Source organism: Aethalodelphis obliquidens, unplaced genomic scaffold, assembly GCF_003676395.1.
Source record: "Aethalodelphis obliquidens isolate GAN/ISIS:26980383/991018 unplaced genomic scaffold, ASM367639v1 scaffold3, whole genome shotgun sequence".
Lineage (NCBI taxonomy): Eukaryota > Metazoa > Chordata > Mammalia > Artiodactyla > Delphinidae > Aethalodelphis > Aethalodelphis obliquidens.
The window spans coordinates 30,956,070-30,982,740 of record NW_020837947.1 but is presented as its reverse complement, the minus strand read 5'-3'; the positions used below and the strand labels follow the sequence as shown (position 1 = coordinate 30,982,740).

The following is a 26,671-nucleotide window of genomic DNA, read 5'->3' as shown; positions in this document are numbered from 1 at the left end:
TGAATGCCACAACTAAGACCCAGCACAGCCAAATAAATAAATAAATAAATTTAAAAAATAGATTGAATATAGTCTTATTTGAGATTCAAAGATATAGTCTGTGTCCTATATTTTACCAGTTTCTATTTTGGGGTTTTTTTTTGGACATTATTGGTGGGATTATTGCTACTGAAGTGACCCTATATAAGTTTTTTGATCATTGCTTTTCAAACTTTCTTTTTGGTAAGGATTGGAATCCTTTAAAAAAATGAAATGGTACTCAGAAGCTCAGTGTGTAAAACAGGGGAACTTCTCGGACTGAAACCAATGTGTGTGGGCATGGTGGAAGGCGGCAGAATCCCCTGCCTTCCTCTTCCTCATTGAGTTGTTGAGGCAGCTTCTGTGCCCTTCCTTACTCCCAGGGTTCAAGCTGGGGTTTCAGCCAGCTTGAAGATGACAAGGGTAGAAGTTAGGGCACGTGGATCACAGTTCCTTCTTAACTGCTAACAAGGAGTGTGACCTTGAACATCTTATGTTTCAGTTTTCTTATCTTTAAAATTGACTTATGTATTAGCCCTGATTTTAAGGGAAAAAGACCAAATGAAAAGTTGTTTACCAAAGGTCTTTGAAAGGGATGGATTTTTCACATGTGTGGCAAAGGACTCTCTCCTGTTTGTGCATTCTGCTTTGATGCTTGTGCACTCGTAGCAATGTTATATTGCTAACATATTGTCAGTTTGTTATTGTGCTTCTTATTTTTAAACCTTTTATTCAAAAGTAATACATGCTCATTGTAATCATTCAAACAATATAAATATGTATAAAGAAAACATTACTGTTCTCTTCTGCCTCTATTCAATCTCAACCTCCATTCTAAGGTATTCTATACTATTTTTCTATGCTAATAAAAACATAAATATTTAGCATTTATTTTCTTTCTTTCTCTCTCTTTTAAACCATGAAATTATGTTATGGATATAGTAACCATGCAACTTGCCTGTTTTTGCTTAGTAGATATCATGGATGTCTTTTCAGGTCAATATATGTAGCTCTAATTCATTGTTTTCATTATGATAGTTCTTAGTATGGCCCTATGGTAATTTAACAACCATTTCTTTATTGATGAAGTTTATTTCCAGTTTGTGATAATTCAAACAATGCTAAGTATCTTCTATATAGAATCTTATGTATTGGTACTTTTATTTATTTTTGTGTATTTTCTTAATATTGGAATTACTGGTTCAAAATGCTTGTGTAGCTTAAATTTCAATAGTTAACTGCCCAGATTATTTTCCATTGTGGTTGTGGTATAGCTCTCATTCCCTAACAGCCATTAGTTCTTCAAGTATCTTCTCTTATCTCTTTCTCTCTTGCCTCTTTTTCAGGGACTCCACTTATACATATATTTGGCAACCTAAGTTGCCTCACAGCTTACTGATGTTCTGTTCCTTTTTTTTTTTCTTCTTATTTTTCTTCTCTGTTTTATTTTGGGTGGTTTTTATTGTTACGTCTTCAAGTTCACTAATTTTTTGTTCTGCAGTGTCTAATCTGTTCTTAATTCCATCCAGTTTATTTTTCTCAGACCTTGCAGTTTTAATCTCTATAAATTTAATTTGGGTCTTTTTTTATAGTTTGCATGTCTGAACTTAACTTTCTGAACAGAGAGAATACAGTTATAATAACTACTTTGAAGCCCTTATCTGCTAATTCTAACATCTGTGTTAGTTCTGGGTCACTTTTGATGAATTAAGTTATCTTCTCATTGTGGCTCATATTTTCCTGTTTATATGCCTGGTCATTTTTTTTTTTTTTTTTTTTGCGGTACCTCTCACTGTTGTGGCCTCTCCCGTTGCGGAGCCGGACGTGCAGGCTCAGCGGCCATGACTCACAGGCCCAGCCGCTCCGCGGCATGTGGGATCTTCCCGGACCGGGGCACGAACCCGTGTCCCCTGCATCGGCAGGTGGACTCTCAACCACTGCGCCACCAGGGAAGCCCCCTGGTCATTTTTGATTAGATATCAGGCATTATAAATTTTACCTTGTTGGGTGTTGGATAATTTGTTTTACTCTAATTATTCTTGGGCTTGGTTCTGGGACATAATTAAATTACTTGGAAATAGGTTTTTCCTTTGGCGTCTTGCTTCTAAGTTTTGTTAGGTGGGACTAGAGCAGTACCAGGCCAGAGCTAATTTTTCTTCTCCACTGAGGCAAGACCCTTAGATTACTCTGCCCAGTGTCCCATGAATCTTGAGGTTTTCCAGTCTGGCTGATGGGAAAAGAATTCCTAACCCTGGGTGACAGCTGGGCATGTTCTCTCTAATCCTTTGGAGTGTGTTTTCCAGCCTCTGGTAGTTTGCTCACACACATGTGCTGGTCAGTGGCTTAGCTGAATCCACTAGGGGGACCCTTTGTGGATCTCTGCAGTTTTCTCTCTGCAGGACTCATTTCTCTGGCACTCTGTCCCATGAGCTCCAGATGCCTTGGTCTTTTCTACCCTCTGCTCTTTTTTCTGAACCTAGTGTGATCCATCTGGGTTTCTCTTCCTTGAGCAGAGACCTAGACAACCAGGGACATAAGCTGGACAATTGTAGGGCTTACCTTGTCTGTTTCTCATCTCTGAGGGATCACTGACCTTCATTGCCTGGTGTACAGTGTCTTGCAAACCATTGTTTCGTATACTTTGTCCTTTTTTTGGGTTGTTTTAGATGGGAGGGTAAATCCGATTCCTGTTATTCTATCTTGGTTAGAAGCAGAAGTTTTAGATTATGAGGGTTTACAGATAAGCTAGTCCTTTTTTACACATACGGACACCACTGGGATATTGTGTGAAATCTGCATCATACCAGCCAAGAGCTATTTATCCATTAACTGTTTCCTCGTCAGATTGTGGCTTCCGTGTGCTTCACCGAAAGTTTGACATCCCTGCAGATTTAACTGTCGTGATGTGTTTGTTATCACACATGTTGTGTTTTTTCCTCTCTTAAAAAAAGTCTCAAACCGGTTTATAATCTTCCTTATAAGCTAATTTGTTATCTTTTGAAATGCCATTTTTATGATTAAAGACTGCCATGTGTTATAGTAGCATTTTTTTTTAATTTTAATTTTATTGGAGAATAGTTGATTTACAATGTTGTGTTAGTTTCAGGTGTACAGCAAAGTGATTCAGTTATACATATACATATATCCACTTTTTTAGATTCTTGTCTCATATGGTTATCATATGGTAACATTTTTGTGCTTCTTTTTATTTTCTTCAGATGCTGCAAAAAGGACATTTCAAGAAAAAGGTATCTTGGCAGGAGAAAGCAGAACTTTTAAGCCTCATTTGACCTTCATGAAATTGTCCAAAGCACCATGGCTCCGGAAGAAGGTCAGTGGACATTTTCCCTATAAGCCCTGTTTTGTTAGCCACACCAGCCCTGAGCATGAGGGGCATTTGTAGTGCTTTTCGGCACCCCTGCCACTATTGCTCCTGGAATTCCAAGTCAGTCTGGTTCCAATTCCCAAGGATGCTGAGTTGTCTCAAGAGCCTCCATGGAGGCCATGGCAGCTGTCCCCTCCTTTGCCACCGTGCCTATTAGCCTCACACTCTATCACTTACCGTTGCTTCATCTGTTGCCACATCTGCTTCATCCCTTGAAAAGCCTTGGGGGCGGTGCCAGAGTAGTATTTCGCTGCGTTCTTTGCTTCTGGTTGTTTGCAGCCTGCTGTGCTCAGAGCTTTCTCCACTGGCCTGCATACACTGGGGCTGCTTCCTGAGGCTGGGTTCTTCAAGGTGGGACAAGCTCCGCCCCGCCCCCCTTTTACATAGCTCTTTCAAGGTTTCCAAAAAGCCACCTTGCTCTTTCAGCAGTTGTCTCCACTGAGGGTGTGGAACAAGTGTTCCAGGAACTGGGTAAGAGGGTAACAGAAGGGCTCCCCACTCCCCAGCTCAGTACTTAAAAGTACTTCTCCCTGAGAAGGTCAGCAGTGCCACAGCCAGGGGACATGTCTTTTGACTTCCCCTATCTCAGGGTGACTTTCTGCCTTCCTAGGCCACTGCCTCCTCTCTCAGAGGTTGGAGTGACTTTGGACTTTTCTCTGGAGTCACGAGCAGTTCGCTTGGAATCCTAAGGGCACCCTTCCTTTTTTTTTTCCCATTTCAGCCTAGGGAGGTTCTCATGCAAATTAAGACATCTGCTGACCTGCTCTGATGTACCAGAGTTTTGGAGATGGGCATGCAGATTAGTATTCGTTCCTGCTCTCCATGACTCTTTGCTGCAGTTAAGACTGATTTGCAGCTCTATAAATGAAGGTCATGTTTATTAGTAAGTAGACCTTTTTTCTGAATTCAACAGTTTGTATTTAATGTCTCTGTGCTCAGAAAATCTTTTTGGTCCTGTAAAAACATGTGTTTGGGTGGTTGACCATCCTGTGGTTATGAGTTTTCTACAGACTACTGTAAAAAATCCCCCCCCCCCCAATATCTTGCATGTTTTTTTTTAATAGCTATGCCCAAATTAAATAATAACTATATTCCAGAATATTTAGGTAAAATCATTTGTATAAATCATAGATTTGGGAATTAGGAATGATAACAACTGACAAAACCTGTAGACTGACCGTTTACTTTTTTTTTTTTCAGTTTACTTTTTTTACTCATTATCTTTCTTGTTTTGCTTTCAAATGGATTGTCCTCTTCCCAGTGGTATCAGACTTAATCACAGAATGACAAATCAGTGGTGAAGGTAATACCCACATTTCAAAATGTTTCTGTCTTTATAATATTAACTTTGAAATGAGAGCACCCAAGGACGTTTATCAAAGGGATGTTTAAATTAACTCTAGAATTTGTGTTTCAGACTGCGTGCATTTTAAATGATTTCTTGGCAGTTGATTTCACAGAATCTGCTCCTTTACATTGTAGAAAAGGGATCTGAGACTTAGAAGTTAAGTGACTGAAATGAGATCACATCGTCCTCAGTTGCAGAGCCCCGTCCAGAATCCCTCTTACCTCATTCTCAGTCTCATCTTCTTCCCTCCCACTTGCCAAGTCCTGTCCATCCAGTTTCATTTCTCTATGTGGGGAGCTCCTTGGTCCGAATCCTACTAATTCAACAACTATTTATCAAGTGCCTACTGTGTGTCAGACACTGGGTGCTGGGCATAGAGTGATGATCAAAATAGAAACAGCCCCTGCTTGAAGACTGTATAAAATCTAAATCAGGTTGTGTTTTGTTTTGATTAGAATGTTAATCTTTGGAAAATAAACTAAGATCTTACTGTCTTTCAGAAAGCCAAATAAGAATATTTGCCTTTAATTTGTGGAATCTGTCTGTTCCTATTTACTATTATGATGGTTAGTGTTTCTGAATGCTTAAGAAAATATGTCTTAAACTTTGGGATTCATGAGTCACCTGGTGTACTTGTTGAAGCTGCAGATTTCCATTCTCTAAGTTCAGATCTGGAATTGGACCTAACACCTTGGCTTTCATTCAGTAAGTGTGACAGGGCTTTTGATCCAGATGGTCTGAAGAGTAGTATACTTTGAGATGTACGGGCTTAAAATAGCCAGTATTTTCTCTTTTTTTGTTTTTCATCTTTTTTGGAGTATAATTGCTTTACAATGTTGTGTTAGTTTCTGATGTACAACAAAGTGAATCAGCTATATGTATACATATATCCCCATATCCCCTCCGTCTTTAGCCTCCCTCCCACCCTCCCTGTCCCACCCCTCTAGGTCGTCACAAAGCATCGAGCTGATCTCCCTATGCTATGCAGAGCTAGTATTTTCTTTATGCAGCAAATCAGTGGGTCCACTGCAGAAGTTAAAACCAATATGAAAAGGTGGCATACACATCGGTAGATTTTTATTATGCTTTGTGGTTTGGAATGTAGATTATTTTAAAATATGTGACTCTTCGTTTCCTAACTTGGTTTTTACATTTCCAGCTGTCTGTTTTCCTCTCTCAGCACTAATTCTCTTCTAGGTTTTCATTCTGGGTCCACTCATTTACAAGGGTGAGACAGACCATTGGTAAAGTCAGTAGTGGAATCTATTACCAGCATTCAGTTTACTTAAGATTGATAATGAAATAAAAGAGGGGGGAGAGAGAGAGAAGGGTGTGGAATACTTTTTTTCACTCATATTAGGAAGTTTGTCTCATTTCAGGTACTTGTTATTTTAAAAGTTATTTTAATTACAGAAGTGCTAGATGAATATATGCTCACTGTAAAAAATCCAAATACTGATACATACAAACCTACAGATTGAAAGATACATTTTTTTCCCTCATCACCAATCTCCCACTCCCTTCCTCCCAATATAATTTCTGTCTCTTAGGTACCGCTACTAGTATATCCTCCTGACCTTTTCCTATACACTACCAACATACATAGAAACTCTCCTTCAAATTTCTCGATATGGAACTTCCTCTGTTACAGCATGGTATTCTGGTTCCCAAGCTAGAGAACTAAGTTCTCTAACTGAGATTCTGGGAAACATAAGACTTTTTTGGATAATTATATATTTTTCTAACACCAGGAGGCATTTAGTCAAAGTGTTAATTTTACATCTTCTTAGTTTCATAGAATTCTAGTGGAATATATCACCTAAGAGAGTATTAAAAGTAGTTTGTTTATTTTTTTGGCTGTGCCATGTGGCTTACGGGATCTTAGTTCCTTGACCAGGGATTCAACCCACGCCCTCAGCTGTGAAAGCATGGAGTCCTAACCACTGGACCACCAGGGAATTCCCTTGAAAGTAGTTTTGTGTATCGTAAAGCTATTTTGATTATCACTGTGTTTTCAAAGTTGTAGTTTTTTAAATCAAATGAAGCCTCAGAAAATCTTATTAAATTGCTTTGTCTCTGAAAGAGTAGCTAAAATTTATTTATTTGTGTAATTTCTTTAGAGTATATTTGTTTCACATGGTTAGACTACTACTTGTTTAGGTCAGTGCTTTTTTTACAGTGCATTCTTTTGGATTTATTTTTCACATTGAGTGACGTATTTCTGTGATTTGAACATTGCAGAAACTGGTTGGTTAGAAGTGTGTGCTAACACTTGGTGGCAGAAGAAGACCAGTTTCAAATCAAACATGCATCTTAATGCAGATCCAGATTCCTCAAAGAAATAAATGCAGTCTTTTCATGGATAGATCAGTTGTTTTTAAGCATGAATTCTTTTCTGGGTTTCTTAGATATCTTTCCTGAGTTATGACTCTTTCAAATGACTAATGTAGCACTTAAAATCAAAGCTGTAGGTTATTAATCGGCACTTCCTTATAGAAGCTTTCACAGAGTCAGTGAGAGAACTTTAGAATGAAAGAAATGATCTTTGAAATTGTTTGCTCCCCTTGTCACTTAGACTAGTTTGTTTTGAGTGCAGAATTCGATATGCACATAGCAAGGGCAGGGGGGTGGTTATTGGACCAAATGATGATGAGGTTAGGAGAATTAGGGGTGAAGATATATGGCAGGCATCAGTGGGAGTGGAAATGGGTAGTGGAAAAGAAGAGTGTGTGCTTGAAAATTCTGTTCTGACGGTACAACTAAAAGGAAAACCCAGTCCCTGAGTTATTTGGTGATTGGATATACAGGACCAAGACTGTATTTAAAAATTGGCCAAATTCCAACTTTCTTCTACACCCTTCCCCAGCTAGGACTCTCTGCTGGTATCTTTCCTTACATACAACCAATTATTATTTATTCGTTTATCTATCAGGTTGCACGTTTTCTCGGGATTTTGATAACTGGCCTGGTGTAATTTGGCTGCCACGCCTGTTCCTGGGTCTGCATGATAATGGGCCTTTATAAACCATTTGAAAACTCAGGAGTGCTGACTATTCCTTCTCAAAGGAGTCTCTGTAATACATTGGAAGGAGGTTGAGTTTTCCTGTTTTATCTCTGTTGGTTAGCCCTGGACAAAATCTCATTACCTTTCTTGACTTCTGTACTCATAGTGAAAGGAGGAGCTTGGTCTTAATGACTTCACTCCTGGGCTCTTCTGACATGTCTTACGAGGTAAGCATTATGACCAAATAGGCTAATTTGGCTTGATGTGGAGAATTTTTTTTTTTTCGGTATGTGGGCCTCTCACTGCCGTGGCCTCTCCCGCCACGGAGCACAGGCTCCGGACGGCAGGCCCAGCGGCCATGGCTCACGGGCCCAGCCGCTACACGGCGTGTGGGATCCTCCCGGACCGGGGCACGAACCCGTGTCCCCGAGAATTTTTTTTAGATTGTAGATTAGCGTTCTTGTATGCATGGAAGGAAAATGACAAACAGGGGAAAGGTCTTTAAGTAGTGGTAGGAGTATGGTGGCAATCTTGCTACCTCTCCTCCTGGAAAACCTACAGAACAGTAAAGACAATTGGGAACATATCACAGACTACATTTTTAGTGAAACTGGGAGATAGAGAAATCTATAAATGCCACATCACGTGCAGGTGTGGCCAGCAAGCAGCTGGGACCAGCAGGACTTGCGCGAGAAGCTGCTTCCGGGTGGGGAAGGCTGTGCAGGGAGGAGCAGGCCTGTTGCTGAGAGAGCTCAGAAATCACGCACAGGTTTTCACTCCCAGTGGGTGAGCGCTCCACTGTAAGGAGGCACGGAAAACGTCAAAAGGGGACCAGAGGGGTTGAGTCTTGGCAGGTACCACCTTCAGAAAGGGAGGGCGTGTCTTCAGGGCGGGTATTAGAGAGGCTGAGCAGGTCACTTTCACAGGGACCCTTATTGTGAAGAATAGCCCATCGCTGCAGCAGAAGAGGCCCTGCCAGACTGCACTGCCACTGTCTTCTCTCCTTCCCTGAAAGAAGGCACTCTAGGTGCCCTTAGTATCAGCGAACCTTTATTATTCCAGACAAAAGCTGGCCTTAGAAATACGCTTGGTACAATATAAAGCAGATTGTTTCAGTAACCTATTCCCGAATCTCCCAATGCCAAATGACTTAATCACAATTTTTAGTTGTTTTTGAGTCTCTTTTCATACTATCAGGTGCACTTAGATTTAAGGCCATAGTATGGAATTCCCTTTGGATTTTTCTTAGTTAAAAATCACACATTTTGTTTTAATGTGTTTTTTTTTTAAACTAAAAATTCAGTGAAATCTGCTGTGAGATGGAATTGTAATTTCTTCCGAGAGTCTAGGTGCTATTAGTCAACTGTATCATCTGTTGTGTGTCCGAGCACTATCTATAGCAACTGACTTGTTTTTTTTGTTTGTTTTTTTTTTTTTGCGGTACACGGGCCTCTCACTGTTGTGGCCTCTCCCGTTGCGGAGCACAGGCTCCGGACGCGCATGCTCAGCAGCCATGGCTCACGGCCCCAGCTGCTCCGCGGCATGTGGGATCTTCCCGGACCGGGGCACGAACCCGCGTCCCCTGCATCGGCAGGCGGACTCTCAACCACTGCGGCACCAGGGAAGCCCTTCAGTTTTGTTTTGAATGCATTTTTCAACTTCATTCTGTTCTGTTGTCTGTTTCCATATATTGAAAAAAACTAAATAAGTATGCTTATAATTGTTTCAAAATTGGAATGATATCTACAAAGGTAGACTAAATGTTCATTTGTAACCTTTCAGTAATTTATACGTCTTTGAATAGTGACAAATATAGAAAATAATAAGCAGAAAGTGAAATTAGTTTTAAGGAAGAATTCTGGGAATTGATTAATGTCAGAATACCAAAATGGCTCCCGATTGACCCTTATTCTGTTAGAGATTTTGAAAAATTTGAAAACCCTAGAAGAAATGACGCAGTCAACCTAATAGTAAGTTTGTGCAAAGTGGAATGGAGATTTGAAGTAAGTATCTTCATTGACATTTCCTGAAAATGTTCTCTCAGAACATTTCTCGGGATTTTATGTGAGGTAACGAGTCTGTGATCAAATGCGTGCTAGCAGTGATGGGTTAAATAAAGTTAATCTGGGTCTTTATTTCAGGACTTCTTAGGATCTCTGAAATGTGAATGTTTAGTGTGAATCTTAAGAGCTTACAGCAACAAAGGTTTAGTTTTTGCCTCTGGACACGGGTCATCTGTGGCTCTGGTCTTTGTTGTCTTTATTCAGGATTTCAGCCAAGCAGCTTCCGTTTAGGACTTTGCTGGTCTTTGGCAGAAGGAAAAGAGTTGGTGATTCACAAACTGAAAGCTTCTGCTAAGTGACACACGTCATTCCTGTTCACATCTTATTGGCCAAAGCAGGTCATGTGGTCCCTTCTGAGTTCAGCAGAGCAGGAGGTGTAACCCGTGTGCAGAAAAGGACCCACCAGAAGGGCAGTGAATATTTTGAACAGTTATACATTCTACTTCAGCATCGTTTTCCAGATGTAGTTGATCAGCATGGCCTTTTTTCATCCATCGTGTTGTAGCGCTGGTGTTCGGCAGCACGTGGTTTAGGAAATGCTGATTGTGATAACTCAGGCTTAAATGTTACTTTTGCTTCAAACATACAGATTCTGTGGACATTTTTACTTATTTCTAGCACTTGTATCCACAGGCAAAATTCTGATTTAAGTGTAATTTAAGAAACAGTTTTAGAGCTTGCATTAAAAGATGCAGTGATGAAGTATTCAGGATAATTAGAATTGCATGGGTTTGCCTTAACTGTATTCAAATATAAATGTTCTCTCTGTCTCAACCATTACCATTAGTGATGGCAACATTTTTTTCTAAAGTCATTTTTAGACATTTTGAGATCTCTCTAGATTTCATTTTTCTAGTCAAGGACAGAATGGAGCATAATGATCTTGTACGAAACTGGCAAGCCCCGTAGTGGGTTGATTATGGATAAAGGCAAAAGGGAACATATGATCAAGAAAATGTAAACTTTATTCCAAAATGGTGTTGCTGTAAAATCAGCTTGTTTAATAGGTAACAGCTAATTTCCAACCCATGTGAATAGTCACATAGAAGCAAACCAGCTAAAATTATTTGAATGGCAATGAGATTTTCTCTACCACTGCAAAGAGTGCCCAAGCTCACTGGCCAGTCACCTCTTGTTAACTATAATTAACTGCAAAATAAAAGAAGGTAAAGCTGTATTTTTCTTGCGAGCCCCATTTAGATTTGAGGGGAAGGTAAGGTTGCAGTCCAAAACTATAACTAGTTTACATTGGAATTATATTTCCATTCCTAAGTATGAGCTGATTTATTTTGACCATTCATTCGAATCTTATTCTCCCGAGGAGAGGTACCTTAAAAATAGAATATACTAAATTGCTCAATTCTTCTAATTGATTATTCCTGTAAATTAAAGAAAAAAAAATGTTACTGGTCTCTTTGCCAGGGCAAAACTTCACATTAACTGTAGTTAAGACCTAACAAATCTAGCTCATATTGCCTGAGGGATTAGCCACCCTTGACTAGAGGAACTCCAGCTTGGTTCCTGCAGTAAGTGTTCTTTCTCTATAACCTACCTGATAGCAACATTTTTAATTGTTAGTAAACATTGTGACACCATTTTGGAGACCCATCTTTAAGGCCTTCTAAGTACAACTGTGTCTTTACACTGCCCTCAAGCTGATGGCCAGAGTGTGAAAGTACTTTTCTTCCTTCCTTGGCTACGGCCTTCCCCATAGCTGACTTTGACTACAACAATTTGTTACATAACATTATTTAGACCAGAACATTTCTTTCAGAGTGGTTTCACATTTGTCTTCAGCACTACTGTGGGATCTTTTTTTTTCTTTTCTAATTAATTGATTTATTTATTTTTGACCGAGTTGGGTGTTCACTGCTGCGTGCGGGCCCTCTCTAGTTGCGGCGAGCAGGGGGCTACACTCTTCATTGTGGTGTGCGGGCTTCTCATTGCAGTGGCCTCTCCCATTGCGGAGCACAGGCTCCAGGCGTGCGGGCCTCAGTAGATGTGGCACCTGGACTCAGTAGTTGTGGCACATGGGCTCAGCAGTTGTGGCTCACGGGCTCAGCAGTTGTGGCACGCAGGCTCCAGAGCGCAGGCTCAGTAGTTGTGGCGCACGGGCCTAGTCGCTCCGTGGCGTGCGGGATCTTCCCGGACCAGGGCTCGAACCCATGTTCCCTGCATTGGCAGGCGATTCCCAACCACTGCGCCACCAGGGAAGCCCACTACTGTGGGATCTTAATCAGCCATTACCTGGGAGAATGTTCTGTGACTTCCTCTAGTGGCCCTGCACCTTTAGCAGTGTCCTCTTCCTATTCGTACCCATTCTGTTTTTCATGACTTGGTCCCTTTGGGTTCCATCTTGCTCCTCACCCTCCCTGGCCTATCCTGATAATCAGAGAACGGTAAACAGAGGACTTAGTGTTCTTGAACTTCCAGTGCAAATATTTCTAGAACTTAATTCAAAGGAATCAAGTGGGGACAGTAATCACCTGGGAATTAGTTGAATGGATAGGGAAATCATGTCAAACATACCTCCCAACAGATTGTAACTTTCTATCACATGTATCCCTACTGGCATGTGCCTAAATTGTACAAAGTAGGGATGAGGTAGACGTGCAGGGGATGGTGTCAGGTTTGGCTGGTCTAGCTTTCCTGGGTGAGGAATGTACTGGGTAGAGCAGAAGAGCAAATGGAGTATGCCAGTGTATATGATCTTTGGCATACTATCATCCTAAGTTTCCTTCTTGTTAACTCTTCTATTTTTATTTTTATTTATTTTTTGCCTACTAAACCCGCTGCTTATTTTATTAGTCTGGAAGTGCTTCTGAAATTTTGAAGAGATTCTTAATTTTTAAAATCTCTAAAAATTACTGGCTGGTGTGTTTTTTTTTTTTTTTTACTATACTTTTTGGGAAACAGTATGTAATTGAATACTCATATATTATGCTATGAGTCCAGTAGAGAAACTATGAAATCCTTTTAATTTTGTATATCAAGAGTACACCGAAGGGTGATTTCACAATTGAATGTTAGATTGTTTGAAATGTGGTCAAAAGAAAGATTCCTATTGAATATTATATATAAAATTATTTTACATAGCAATCTGTGTCACATTGAAAAAGAAAATCTATGAATACATTTCTTGCTCTACCTGGAGAGAAATATTCATTTTGAAATTGGTTTAAGGGCTACACGTGATTCCCAGGATACATGTTTAATGACTGTTCTATATCCAATTACTGTGGGGTTTTTTCCCCTAAATCTCCTTTTATCTAATATGATATCCAGGGAATGTTTCCAACCAAGTAAGTGAAAAGGCTTGTATTGGTGAGCACCTTGCTTGCTTGCCCCGTTTCCTACCCTGTAGCACACTCAGCGTGAACCTTGGTGTCATTATTTCTTTCCCATTCCTTAGCTTAGTTCTTGTTGGGTTGCCTTTCTGTTAGGAAGGAGCTTTGTCCTAAGTGGTGTGCAGGGAATATGCCCAGGCAATTGAAAGAGGATGAGTTAGGGGAAGTAAGATGTCCTCTGAGAATGAAGGGAGGGAGGAAGGAAGAATGTTGATGGGAGGGGAGTCAAGGAAATTGATTAATTCGTAAGAAAGTGGGAAAAGAAGAAAGTACTAGATGCATAGGAGCCGAATGAGCTACAAAAACGCTCTAGGTGTTTCTTGCTTAACATTCAGTGCTGTACTTAGTGATGTCTATGGATGCACTTAAAATACTTTGTCAATGTACAGTCCCTGCTACACTGTCTAGGTACTCAGTTCTCATTTAGGTTGAATCTGAGGCTATAGTTTGGTCTGAAATTCTGTCTGTGGATAATCCAACCAGTTTACAGGAATGGCTCCATGCTTCTGACCTCTAGGCTATAAAAGCAGAACGGATTCAACCACAATATATGTTGCGGTATATAGGCCAACGTTATAGGCCGAGTTAAAATTGTTCGTTAGGATTTTTCTATGAACTGATTTCTGAATGTGCTTCTGCAGAACGCTTCACTGTCCTCTTCTGTTGTTGAGATCCTGAGAGTTTTTTGCATCAGTGGCTGCTGGCATTACTTAATGTGGAGAGAACTGTTGATTAGAAGGGAAAGCTGTTGCAAGGAAGGAGGGAAACAGATTAAGTTATGTGTGTAGCTCGTATTTGGGGAGAGATTTGGGGAGGTGGGGGATATTTCATGTTTTATCTTTAGTTGATAGAAATAAATGGTTAAGTGGGTGAATTCAGGAGAACATGTCCTTATTAGCTCCAAAAAGCAAAATATTAAGAAAACAGAGGTGGTGGGAGGAGCAGGTTGTAGTTTGTTTACACCTGAGTGACCACAGTCTGTGCCGAGCCAAGAACTCAGCTGGAGTTTGATCAAGGGGAGCTGAGGGTCCAGCTGAGATTGGGCTACCAAGGAAGCATCCTTGGATGCCTGAGTTATGAGTTTCTTTGTTTCACTGGAATGAGAAAAGCCACACACAAATATCATAAACAGTTATATGTCCAAACAGCATCTGATTTCTTACGCTATACTTGGAGAAAGCTTGAGGAGGAATTGCGGTTTGCTAAGTAGACAAAGAATGAGCTTATATGGGAACAGTCCGTGTTGTAAATAAAGGTATTGAGACATCCCTGTGCTTGTTGCACTGAGTCTGCGGCCTTGAGAACTTCCTGGTTGCCGTCAACGTGTTCTTTCCCAGTTAACGTGTCGTTAGTCAGTATAAATGAGCTACATGTTTGTGGACCAAATTCATGTTTCTTCCTCTGTTCTATTTGAGGCCAGCACCTCATGGAAGGGAACTCCAGGCCCAGGAAACAATACAGCATATTCTCTTGGTGCTTTTTGTGAAGTGGCTTCTGCTACCAGGAGTTGTCTTGTCACCTGCCCTCTGTGACAGCTTTGCTTGTCACTTGATAACCCCAAGAAGCCTCCAGCTCTTCTCAGTGTTAGGACAGGGAGAAGGGGGTGTCAACAATAGATTAAAAATTTAGCTCTAGCAGCTTTGTTTCTACTTATTATTTGCTGAAAGGTGCAATATTGTAAATGTTCGATATAGCGCTAGGGTAAAAAGTTTCTACTTTTTCTTTCTCTGAAGCCTCAAGATTAAACAAAACAGTGCTGAAAGCAAGTATATAAATAGAGGGATTAAGAGGATGACCTCCTTCAAAAGCCTTATGAGGCTTTTGAAAAGCCTCCTAAAATGAGATGCATAGATGCTCCAGCGTAAGGTAGGATGAAGAATTGAGAAATACTGGATACTCAAATAAAGAGTTGGTTTAAAAAACGCAGGTAATCTCTGCCAGTATTTTAGTTGATGATTTGCATATTTGCAGTATAAGAAGAGTTCTTTTTATAGGCTGGATTATTTGGGTAATTTTTACTATGTGGAAGTAGCATCTATGAATTCTTTCTCATCTCCCTTTATGAAATTCATTTACTATGGACATATAATTATCACTTTATTAATACTAATGCACATATTAAATGCAGGTATTTTAGATGCTCGAGATTCTCAAAGTAATTTTCACATTGGTTTTAGAAATATGATAGTATATATGATTATATCTTAAGAATGATGAATATTCTTAGAATTTTAGTATTTTAAATAGTGAAAGAGCTTGAATATTATCATTCTGCTCTTTTCAATTTATCTGTGTTCTCCACTTATCCTGAATCTGAATCCAAGCTCTACTTCTTACTAGCTGTGTGTCCTTCGGTAAGTGACCTGATTTCTCTGTGACTGTTTCCTTGTCTGGGGATAATAATGGTACTAATCTTACAGGGTTATTGCAATTATTAAACAAGTTAATAAGTTCTTAGAGCAGTGCTTGAACATAGTAAATACTATGTAAGTATTTTCTATTATTGTTAAACTGATGGTAGGAAGCATCATTTTTTTCAGATTGGTACAAAACAATGAGCAAAGCACAACTGTTTTTTCTGTTTTCCGTCACTTGTTACTTTTTCATCTCTGAAGTTACTGACAGGCACGAGGGAGGGTGTCGGGGCCCCAGGCAGGTAGGAAATGGGCATTGCTGGACAGAGGGTCGAGGCAGAGCCCAGGCCCACAGGCTGGCCGAGAGCTGCAGAAGAAGATGGGAAGGCTTCAAGGCAGTTCTCACTCGGGGGTGCTGGGCATTGGCTCTCAAACCACCATGCTGTTCTAGAGAACATTAGCTGTGTGGTAAAGACTCCTAGTCTCTTTCCATCCCTGTCAAGAACAGGCTTGGGTGGACCTGAGCCTGAATGGGAAGTGTCTCCATTTTCCCCACTGAGAGGGGCTGAGTGAGGACTGCAGCCAACAAGGAGGTCATCAGGTGTCTGTATCAGGAGAAAGATGGCAACAAAGGAGTACAAGTAAGAGTGAAAAATGTAGTTTTGCTGAGAGATGGAGTCATTAAGAATCGTAAAGTAAGATTTGCTTCAGGGAAACCCCTTGTCAATATATAATCTTTTTATAACTTTGAATCACCAGTATGTAACTTTTCACTAGGATGACTATTCATCATTAAAAATAATTTTAGTCTTTTAACCAATATCGTATCACTAAAGATATGTACCTGTTTTCCACTTATGAAAACGAGTGTAAAAGATTACCATATACCTCTTTAATCAGCTGATGCCCCAAATGACAGGCCAATTTGCTTTGGCTCTTAGTTTGCATCCTGAATTTTGGTTTCATGCCATTATCACAGGAAACATACTTTTCTTTCATAGCTGTTGGGTGACAGGAATAAACTATTGGAAAACAACAGAGCTCCAGGAATATCAAGCTTAACCTCAGAAGGACACAATTTTTTCGATTGATATGCAGGCTGTTTATTTTTTCATCATGGAAGTTGCGATTATTATAATAAGATAACAAGTGGGCTTCCCTGGTGGCGCAGTGGTTGAGAGTCCGCCTGCCAATGCAGGGGACACGGGTTCGTGCCCCGGTCCAGGAAGATCCCACATGCCGGGGAGCGGCTGGGCCCGTGAGCCATGGCCGCTGAGCCTGCGCGTCCGGAGCCTGTGCTCCGCAATGGGAGAGGCCACAACAGTGAGAGGCCCGCGTACCGCAAAAAAAAAAAAAAAAAAGATAAGTAACAATATGAAATTATCTTCTATTACAAAAAAAGTTAACCTTCTTAACAAAACTCTCATTCCCTTGTTTTTCTGATCTCAATAACTTTGTTGTAGAAACTAAAGATGAATAATAAGTATTTCATCTTTCAGAACCTTAACTGAATGATTGTCACACATTAATGTGATTTTTCATATTTTGTGGCTCTGTTTCCTTCCTATATTGAAAATAGAGTTGGATGCATAGTAGTATAAGATTGAGCCCTCGTTGGTGCCTATTAAATTATACACATCATTTAACTAAATATAAATGATATGGTGAGTGCTTCCCGAGTAAATAATTTCCATTACCAGATGCAGCCATGAGACGATTCTAAAACTACACATCACACTCTCAATGGCATTTTTCCTGTATTGGCTCTGTGCGTGCCAAGTTACAATCAAGAATGAAGTTCCTCAGGGTTTCATGATCCATTGTATCAGAAGTTACCAAGTGGCTTTGAACAGCACTGATAATTCTCCCTAAACAATACTTGAAACTAGGCCAAAGGGAAGTAAAACTTCAGTCATTTCTGAGGATTAATTAGGATAGTCTTGAAAAGTTTTTCTGTTTGATGTTTCTTGCCACTAATTTATTGTTTCAAAGTGTGCTGTTCTGTCTTTAACTTCCTATTTTCTCCTTCAATGTTATGATGCATAATTGATATGTCAGTTATATTGGGTACAATTATCAATATGAAGCCTTAAAAAATATACCCTGTTTCTGTTAGGTCCAAGGCAAACGTAATTTTCAAACATAGTACTAGACAATCACAAGGCATATTCAGAATTCCAGAAATGCAACACCCTTAGCGTGGTTTTGTTGAAGATATCCTACATATTGTTGGAAATAATCCCAACTCTCTCAGCCTTTACAGGTCAAATTTTCCTGGCTTTAACCATTTTTCTGTGGTTTTTCTTTGAGCTTTCCTAATATATTATACCTCCATCTTTCTTTAAATGACAAGGTACCTTGGAAAGGGTCTGGGCTGTGAAAAAGGGAAGCAAAGAGAAATTTGTGGTCCAAAACTTGAAAACCAGCCTTGTAAGCTTTAAAATATAACCTTGCCAGGGTGATGTCTCTGGGAATAGTTTGGCAACCCAGTGGATCCATTCAGAAAATAGGAGGCTGCCTAGTCTTACTCTAAAGACATGCAATTTTGATGTACTTGTTTATTTTCTTTGAATGATACTCATTTCTTTATTATGAAGGAAGAACACCACCTGCTGCAGCTGGATGGTGAGACTAATTCACATAGATTTTACTAGAAAAGAGATATATTGCCACGGGACACAAGAGCCTAAAAAAATCCTGCAAAATACACTGTCAAACAAAAAATTCCCCAGAGAACAAAGATCATGCTAATATTATATATCAGACAAAGCAGATTCTCATAGAATCTTCAAGATCTTCTAGATCTTTATTATTGAAGATGTTTTCTGATCAGGGCATATAACTTCAGTGCCTTCTAAGCCCTCATGCCTCTTTGAACCACAGCTCTCTCTATAAATTATGAGTTAAAGAATTAATTCCATTTCACTCTTTGGTAAAAAATAACTCCTTAAGATTCATGTCGGAAGTCATCTATGGAGAATTCTTGCAAAATAGTTGGTGCTTACTTTTTGCTAAAATTAAATTAATTAGCCTAACAGATTAGAGTAGCTCTTATGTTTCCGTTATTTCTTATTTTTTAAACAATGACATCTTACAGAACTGAAATGGAGATTATCGTGGCTAGACAGTGCTGGCAATGGTATCTTGAAAACTGAAGATCCTGATTTTTCTGCTGACTTATCACTGATCTTCTGTCTGGTCAAAGGGAATGACACCCTTACTCCACCCCACCCCCACTCAATAAACACACACGAATGAAAAAGCATTTGAAAGAGAAATAAGAATGGTCAGTTTCCATTTACTCGGAAACTTTTCCCCCTGAAATCTTACCTATTATTTTCACTAATGGTAATTATATATATCAATATATTACAGCATTTACCATATTTCACCGTTTTAAGCGCTTCTATAAATTTACTTGTTTAGTGCATGTAACACTTACAGGTAGGTAGTATTGTTAATCTCATTTTACAGATGGGGAAACTGAGGTCACATGGCTGAAAAGCGGCTGAGCCAGGACTTGAACTCATGCACTGACTGGCCCTCAGTATTAGGCTCTGCTGTCTCTCAAGGCATTCAACTCACCAAATCAAAAGAAATCCATTCAGTTTCATTCTTGTTGAACTCTGAATGAACAGCATTTGATATTGTCAACTATCCTCTTCTTGAAACTTTATCCTCCTTGGCATTGTGACAATTATTTATCAAGCACTGCTCCGTGTCAAGCACTGTTCTAGGCACTGGGGATATTTCAGAGAATAACAGTCAGATGAAAATCCTTGTGTGGAGCTCACATTCTAATGGAGAGAGACAGCTAATGACAGACAATGAAAATAAACATAAATTACAGAGTATGTTAGAAGATGGTAAGTGCTATTAAAGTGCTATTAAAGTGCTATTATACACACATAAGTGCGTACAAAGGGAGAAGGATAGAGAGGATTTGGGAGTACCTCCTGGGTGGGGGGAGTACAAATTAAATGGCATGGTTAAGTGAGGCCCTATTAAGAAAGTAATATTTGAGCAAGGAATTAAAGGAGATGGGGATGGGCAATGAGGAGGATATCTGGGGGAAGAGCATTCCAGGAAGAGGGAACAGGCAGCACAGGGGCTGTGAGGTGGATATGCCTGGCATGTTCACGGAAGAGCAAGGAGGTCGGGGAGGCTGGAGGGGGTCAAAGGGGAGAGTGGTGGGCATGAGGCCCAGGAAGTAGGGGGAGAGCAGAACAGGAGCCTGCAGGCCGGTCTGGTAATTTGACTCCTCCTTTGAGAGAAATGGAGACCTTTTGGAGAATTTTGACTAGAGGATGACCTGATCTGGATGTATGTTTTTATAAAATCACTCTGGCTTTAGAAGAGGCAACAGTGGGAAAACAGGAGGCTGTTGGGATAATCCAGGTGAAAGACAAAAGCAGAGGTGGCTCAGACAAAGGTAGCAGGAGAGTGGTGAGAGTTGGGTGTGTTTTGAAGGTAGAGCCAACAGGATTTGATTGGAGGTGGCGTTGAGGGAAAGAGGAGAATCAAGGATGACCCCAAGGCTTCCAGTCTGATCAACTCGAACTGAGGTGGGAAAGAAAGTCTGTGAGCGAAGGGGTTAGGAAAGATGGGGAGCTCAGTTCGGACACAGAACAAAAACATGTATCAACAAAACATGTTAAATATAATATTAAAAGTTAAGACCAACCTAAATGTTCAACAATAAAGAACTGAATGAATAAATTATATCTCCATACAATGGAGTACTATGGAGATGTAAAAATATTTTGCACATCAATATATTATTTATTGATAGGACATATTAACTGGAAAAAAAGCACTGGTGTCAGTTAGTACTCATGGTATAACTCATGCTGTGCGTAGGAAAAATAAAATACGTAGTAAAATTTTAGTAGTAGTAATTTGGGGTGATTTAATAGTTTTGTTTTTATATCTCTGTTTAAAAATTTTTTGTAACTTGTGAGTAAAAAGGGAGAGTATATTCTAATTGCATTTGAGTAAGATTTTTATAAATATAATTTGATAATAATACATATGCATAAAAAGGATACTTGAAGGATATGCATCACAGGGTTAATGTATTTTATATAAATAACAGGGTCATGAGTGATTTTTCTTTTCTTTTTTTCTAGATTCTTTATATTTTCTAAGTTTTAACAAATAACAGGTATTTCCAGGGCAATGTAAAAATATATATAAATTTAAAGAAAAAGTTTGTGCACGGTCAGCCGGTAAACTTGCCCTGTAAAGTACTGTATCTTCATCTTATGGACTGTGTTTTTGGACTGTGAGATGGGTATAAGACCATGTATAAAGGGGAGGGGAAGACATTCTTTCCCATATTTGGGGGAACTACCAAGTTACCAAGGGCATCCATCCCACTGTAATTTTTCAACAACCAGCCCTATTCCTGCTGTGAAAGTACACTGAGAATCAGGAGGGGCAGGTAGAGAAGAACTTGGAAGATCCATTGACCGCTCTACTCTAATTCAAATAACCTTTGTCTTTCAGATGATTTTTTACATAAGTTTAAAAATTGCATCCATTTATTAAAACATTTTACACACTGTAAAGTGTTAAGATCCATATCACTTTAAAAAATTCACCCATTGCTGCATTGTTGTTGGAGATGATTACTCTTCCCATGGTATATCAAATTTCAACTTGATATACTTTATTATTTCTGAAGCTTAAAGTATATGAAGATTTGAATGCTTCCACGTTCAAACTCAACGCTCTTTAATGATTTTTTTTAAAAAAATACAACTCATTCTAGGCAGAGGGACTTTAAAAACAACTTTACAACAATTTTGTGGTATCCATTTTAAGATGCCAGTAGGCAGTCAAAATGTAATATCAGGTTCTAAGAAAGTGGTATAGATGTGAACTGGTTGCTTAGGTGAAATGATTGATTGATGTGATTTTGTTTTGTTATTTCAAGGGAGTGAAAAAAATAGACCCCAAATTCTATGAAAAATTTATCAGTCACAGATTTGGAGAAGAAATGGTACATCGCATAGATCTTTGCTCCATGCTGAAGAAAAAGCAAAGTAATGGTTATTATCATTGTGAGTCTTCAATTGTGATTGGTGAGTGCCATTTAAAAATTACTCATTATCTTTGATTTTGATTTCTTTAGCATAATTTTGTTTTGGCAAACGTTTATGTTGTATGTTTTTCTCAACGACGTATTTTCCTAAATACTACGTTTTGACAGTAATACATTAAACATTTTGTGGAACATATTTAGTATTCATGTTTATTAATCAAGATTTTAGTACCTATGGTTTTTATACTTTTGTGCTTTAAACACAATCATCATGAAGTCTTCAAATGTTGATTCATAATTCATTTCAGTTTAATTTTATTTCGTGAATATGAAGAAAGCATTTTCTCCAGTGAAGGCCTACGTGACCACAGCATTCTATACCAGGCATTTTTGTGTTCACTGCTTCTAATTAGGAAGAGAATGTGCCAGGTCAGAAAGTTTCACTCTGGGAAGGGAAAGCATAGGTGGCCTGCAAAGATTGAAAACTTGTCCTTTAATTTCTTCCCTAAGAAAAACATGTTTTAAGGGGACACAAAGATTCATACATAAATGCTCTGTCATCATATCAGGGAGATGGCATGTGATGAGACAGGTTCATACACAATTATGTTTCCGAGTGCAAAGTGTGTACACCAAATGAAGAATCTGAAAAACCAGAACAGGGGTATTTCTCATTGTTTGCAATGTGAATGTCTTTTAAAGGAGCCTGATCTGTTGTGATTAAAATATACAATTTCAAACTGGGCAGTCTTCTTACAAAATTGTGAACTTCAAGACAACCTGATTTGTATACTTTTGAAGTAACATGAAAATACTCAGAGAAGATAAATACCAATATCTAAATATTTCAAGGTCTTCAACCAAGGTAATTTCTCTCCACGTCAGCTTGAAGAAAACCTATGGAAATATACATCCTGAAAGAATCTTTATACTGAAGTTTAAAGTATTTTAAAAATGTTCAAGAGACACAATTTTGTTTTTAAATTCTCACTAGAGATCTTCAGAGAAATCATTATTTTACCTTCCAAAGATCTTAGCAGCTATCTTAAACAGAAGATAATATGTCATTTGAATTTTATGTTCTGGAACATTTCAAGTGTGCTTTAAGGAAGATTTTTGTGTTTTCAGAATCTGTAAGAGAGCTGCCTTCCATCAAAGTTTTGATGAAGACCAAACATTGCTGTTTAGGTTCATTGTAAAAGGCAAATTTAAATGCTTCTTGCATAATATAGATTTTGGCTGGCTTTCCATATCTTCTCTGTAATTACTTTAAACCAACCTTGAAGGAGAACTCAGTGCTTCACTGCCTTTCCCACTCCCATTTTCTAAAAAAAGAACAGAATGTAGATTTTACTGAAGGTATTGTGGGGCTGCATTATATAGCTCACAGCATGGGTCTCCTATATTGCCATTGCACAGCTCTGTTCAGGTCATCCGAGATTACTGTGTTCCATTCACTGAGTTTTCTTTTATTGCTCTTTACCAGCTTGGTTTCTAAAATTCCCCTTATTATGACAATTTCTCTAGATTTTTCTCTCAGGCTTCTTTCTCTCTCGTGCTTTTCTACTTCAGAGCAATTTAGTTTCTTTCAAACTTCACCCATCTTATATCCCCATATCAATCATTTAACATTATTTAAAAAATGGTTTTTGCCTGTTACACATACTCTATATTCTCCTGCCTTTATGAACATTAAAGCAATATCTGCATCTAAAATGATAATTTTATTTAATAATTAGCCAATTTTAATACACACTAGAGTCTTGTATTTGCTATGGATAATGACTGATTTTCTTGATCTTACCTGAGTTTTGCAACAGAGAATACTGGGCAGGACTCTATCTTTGTGAGTTTCATTTCTTGTTCAGATTTTTTTTTTGGTATTATCTTTTTTTAAAAAAAATTTTATTGGAGTATAGTTGATTTTCAATGTTGTGCTAGTTTCAGTTGTACAGCAAAGTGAATCAGTTATACATTACATATATCCACTCTTTTTTAGATTCTTTTCCCATATAGGCCATTACAGAGTACTGAGTAGAGTTCCCTGTGCTATAAAGCAGGTTCTTATTAGTTATCTATTTTATATATAGTAATGTGTATATGTCAATCCCAATCTCCCAATTTATCCCTCCCCTCCCTTACCCCCTGGTAACCATAAGTTTGTTTTCTATATCTGTAACTCTATTTCTGTTTGTAGATAAGTTCATTTGTACCCTTTTTTTAGATTCCACATATAAATGATATCATATGATATTTGTCTTTCTCTGTCTGACTTACCTCACTAAGTATGACAAACTCTAGGTCTATCCATGTAGCTGCAAGTGACATTATTTTGTCCTTTTTTATGGCTGAGTAATATTCCATTGTATATATGTACCACATCTTCTTTATCCATTCCTCTGTTGATAGACATTTAGGTTGCTTCCATGTCCTGGCTATTGTAAATAGTGCTGCAATGAACATTGGGGTGCATGTATCCTTTCGAATTATGGTTTTCTCCAGATATATGTCTAGGAGTGGGATTGCTGGATCATATGGTAGCTCTATTTTTAGTTTTTTGAGGAACCTCCATACTGTTCTCCAAAGTGGCTGTACCAGTTTACATTCCCACCAACAGTGCATGAGCACTCCCTTCCTTCACACCCTCTCCAGAATTTACTGTTTGTAGATTTTTTGACGATGGCCATTCTGACCGGTGTGAGGTGATACCTCATTATAGTTTTGATTTGCATTTCTCTAATAATTAGTGATGTTGAGCATCTTTCCACGTGCTTTTTAGCTATCTGTATGCCTTCTTTGGAGAAATGTCTATTTAGATCTTCTGCCCTCTTGTTCAGATTTAACTGGCTTCCGTTGGTATGGCTTCTCTTTAATTTGATACTAACTCAAATTTAATGTCTGTTTCCTGAACTTTGAATCAGTATTGTGTTGTTTGCATTAAAGAGTGAGACAGATTTCAGATCTTAAGATATTTTGTATTCAGAATTCTAGAGTGGAAGTTAGGCTTCAGGGACTCTGGGAACCTTCTGAAATTGTTTATAAAACTTTGTATGTAGGTACATATGTGGATTTTTCTGAGGAGAGAATTTATTAGATTTACATATTTCCTATCTCTTAATTTGTTAATGGTGCATTCTTGGAGAGCACTGGATTCCAAATCACTGATTTTCTTTTCAGCTGTCTCAATTATATCATTTAGGACATTAAAAAGAAAACAGGGGCTTCCCTGGTGGCGCAGTGGTTGAGAGTCCGCCTGCCGATGCAGGGGACACGGGTTCGTTCCCCGGTCCGGGAAGATCCCACGTGCCGCGGAGCGGCTGGGCCCGTGAGCCATGGCCGCTGAGCCTGCGCGTCCGGAGCCTGTGCTCTGCAACGGGAGAGGCCACAACCGTGAGAGGCCCGCGTACCGCAAAAAAAACAAAAAAACTAATGACTATGCTTCATTTCCAAGATCTCCAGTTGATTCTTTTTCATCCTTTCCTGTTCTGATCTTTGCTTTATAGATGCTATTCCTTCATTTATTTCTTTGATGATGTTAATATAATTAATTTTGAAAATTCATGTTTTGAAAATCTGATTCCTTGGGTGTGAATTCTACTATTTGTTGGGTCTTTTGTGGCACTTGATTTCCTCTGGTGCTTTTAAAGTTTTTTTTGAGAGCTCATTTAATTGTGCATGTTTCCCCCTCATAACCCCATGTGTGGTTTTGCAGATGTCTCAGTTCTAGTCCCACAGGGTACACTACTTTGTATGAGGTTAGGAACTGGCAACAGCAACCATCTTTGTCCATAAGGAGTTGGAGTGCATTCTTCTTGTGTCTCTTACCAACTTGCAAGGTTTTCTTAAGAGTAAAGATAATTTGCCTTTTGCCATATTGACTTCAAATATTTTTCCAGGTTTTATTTTGCATTTAGTTTTGGTCACAAGATATTTTTCATATTAAATGTTTTTAAGTTTTGTAAAACTATAGATAAAAAAATTCTGTGATTTCTTTAATTATTATGATAGCGTCATCTCCAAACCAAAGATTTGATACATTTTCGTTTATATTTTCTTCTGATTTCTTTGTTATTATTTTTGCATTTGAGCTTTTCATCTATCTGTTGGGATCATTAATTAAGTAGTCAGACATAGAGGATTAACATAGAAATCCAGTTACTAAAAGTGGTTGTGAAATAGAGATTTAGTTTTAGGAAATTTTTTTAGAATGTTTTTTTTACACCCCACCAACCTTACTTTGTGTTCCGAAGATCACAAATTAGCAGCCTTTCATGTTGTACTCAACTAACACAGAGTTTTTAAATTTGTTTTTATAATTTTAATTACTTGCCAATCTGGGGGGTGATTTTATGTAAAAAATCTGGGTTTCTGATGCCTTTGAATAATCCAGAAATGTGGCCACACGTGCTCTACATTCTTGCATGCAGTGATTTCCTGGGTGGGGTAGTAGGCACACCTTGAAAGTAGCTGCCTTTCATCAACCCCTGACTCTTGTTCTTCTACAGTTTGCCTAACTCACTTGCACTACTTGATTGGTTCCTGAAGGCATCTGAGTTTGGATCCCCCGGCAGCTGCTGCTGTTCCCTGGGTCTACTTTTCATTTCCATGCTGAGCATTTTCCTCTCCAGCTTCTGCCATCATGCATCTTTATATGGAGTGTTAGGGGAGTTTGGTAGGGTATGGAGGCAACAGTCACATGTTCAGATGCAAGAGAAAGGTACTACATTCTAATTCTCTCATAATAAGAAATGTGGTTGATATTATGCTTACCTAATATTGAGATATAACTCCTTCAAACCTAACTGCATTAATCAGCTAAAATTCAAAAAAGAAAAAAGTGAAAAACCAGTTCTTCCTGGTGAATCCAGGAATGAACTATAGCTCAGATATCCTAGAGTGGTGAAAGCTGTTGTCTGTGAGCTACTTACTGGAGTTGGGTGAATTAATTTTTCTCTTGCAGCTCTGTTCCATTTATATTTCCTTAGGGAAGGTAATTGACTAAATGACACCCTTTGTAAGATTGATGAGCAGTTTAGTGCTTGCAAAGACTAGTTTACTTTCAGCTGTCAGATGCCTCTTAGAGGAGGCAGTGGGGAATTTGGAAAG

At 38.8% G+C, this 26,671-nt stretch overlaps 1 protein-coding gene across 5 annotated transcripts in view; it reads left to right on the top strand.

The window, feature by feature from the left end:
* The window catches only part of AKAP7 (A-kinase anchoring protein 7), a 142,387-nt gene that overhangs the window by 60,204 nt on the left and 55,512 nt on the right, over positions 1-26,671 (top strand). For 4 of the 5 annotated variants that reach the window (XR_003428567.1, XM_027086407.1, XM_027086410.1 and 1 more), the window contains exons 6-7: positions 3,237-3,349; positions 21,458-21,605. Coding sequence is in view for 4 of the 5 variants with exons in the window: in XM_027086407.1 (XP_026942208.1) it covers positions 3,237-3,349; positions 21,458-21,605 (261 nt within the window). In the remaining variant the exon portion in view is untranslated. Of the gene's footprint in view, positions 1-3,236; positions 3,350-16,520; positions 16,713-21,457; positions 21,606-26,671 lie in introns of those variants that run through there. The other variant, XM_027086420.1, reaches the window with a different exon arrangement.